At 41.8% G+C, this 973-nt stretch overlaps 1 protein-coding gene across 1 annotated transcript; it reads left to right on the top strand.

The window, feature by feature from the left end:
• The first annotated feature begins 271 nt into the window (after positions 1 to 271).
• LOC148019931 (pentatricopeptide repeat-containing protein At1g03540-like) lies at positions 272 to 973 on the top strand. Its single transcript, XM_087699637.1, has one exon. It carries the CDS (start codon positions 272 to 274, stop codon positions 971 to 973), a length of 702 nt encoding a protein of 233 aa, XP_087555763.1.

The following is a 973-nucleotide window of genomic DNA, read 5'->3' as shown; positions in this document are numbered from 1 at the left end:
TGGAGTTAACAAGCAGAGCTTTAAGGTATGGCCTGCAACAACGTTGTCGTATTGCTGCGCATTCGAGGTGTGAAAACCACCCAAAAGTTGTGTGTGTGATTTGATATTTTGTACATACTTAGTCATTATGTTTGCTCTTTTATTTTACGTGGGTAATATAGTGAAGAGGGGTTTGAAGTAAGAGGAAGAAATAAGTCATGATGAGCAAACATACACGATTGCCCTTCAAGCCTGTGGTGCAATTGAAGATAAGAGATCAGCTACTCTAGCCATGTCTAAAGAAATTGGTCAGGCATTACAGGTAGATGCCTGGAGCAAGGGCTTCACTTCAGATGCCTTTCTTGGTGATACAATCCTGAATGTCTATAGCAACTGTGGAGCAATTGCAGAAGCTGAGTGTGTATTTGTTAGCTTAACTTCTCACAATGTTGTTTCATGGACAACACTGCTTTCGGCATATGTCAAGGAGGGCCAAGTTGAGAAGGCCTTGATGTTGTATAGGCAGATGCACGAATTTGGTGTGAATTCAGACAAGCAGGCCCTAACTGTTGCTATTCAAGCATGTTGTGATATTGCAGTGATTGTGACATTTAAAGACAGTTTTTTACTAGAAAGATCCTTGCAAATCAGTCGAACGTTGCATGCTGATGCTTGGCGAAAGCAATTCCTGTCAGATGTGTTTGTTAGTAGTTCCCTTGTCACTCTGTACAGTAAGCATGGTTGTCTTCTGGAAGCTGAAAACATCTTTTCCAAAATCCCCAAGTCTGATAATCTTTTGTGGACTGTAATGCTATCTGCCTATGCTGAGGAGGGCTTAGGAGAAAGAGCTCTACAACTGTACAACCAAATGCAAGTGGAAGGCTTTGTTGCAGACCAATATTCATTGTCAATGGCCATCCAGGCATGTGGTGCACTTACAGATGCAGAAGCTATTGTTTGGGTTTCTAGAAATTGGCCAGACATTGCATCATGA

This window comes from Lygodium microphyllum, chromosome 19 (genome assembly GCF_053477565.2).
Source record: "Lygodium microphyllum isolate KBCC chromosome 19, Lygodium_microphyllum_v1.1.10, whole genome shotgun sequence".
Classification (NCBI taxonomy): domain Eukaryota; kingdom Viridiplantae; phylum Streptophyta; class Polypodiopsida; order Schizaeales; family Lygodiaceae; genus Lygodium; species Lygodium microphyllum.
This window is presented reverse-complemented; position numbering and strand designations above follow the sequence as displayed.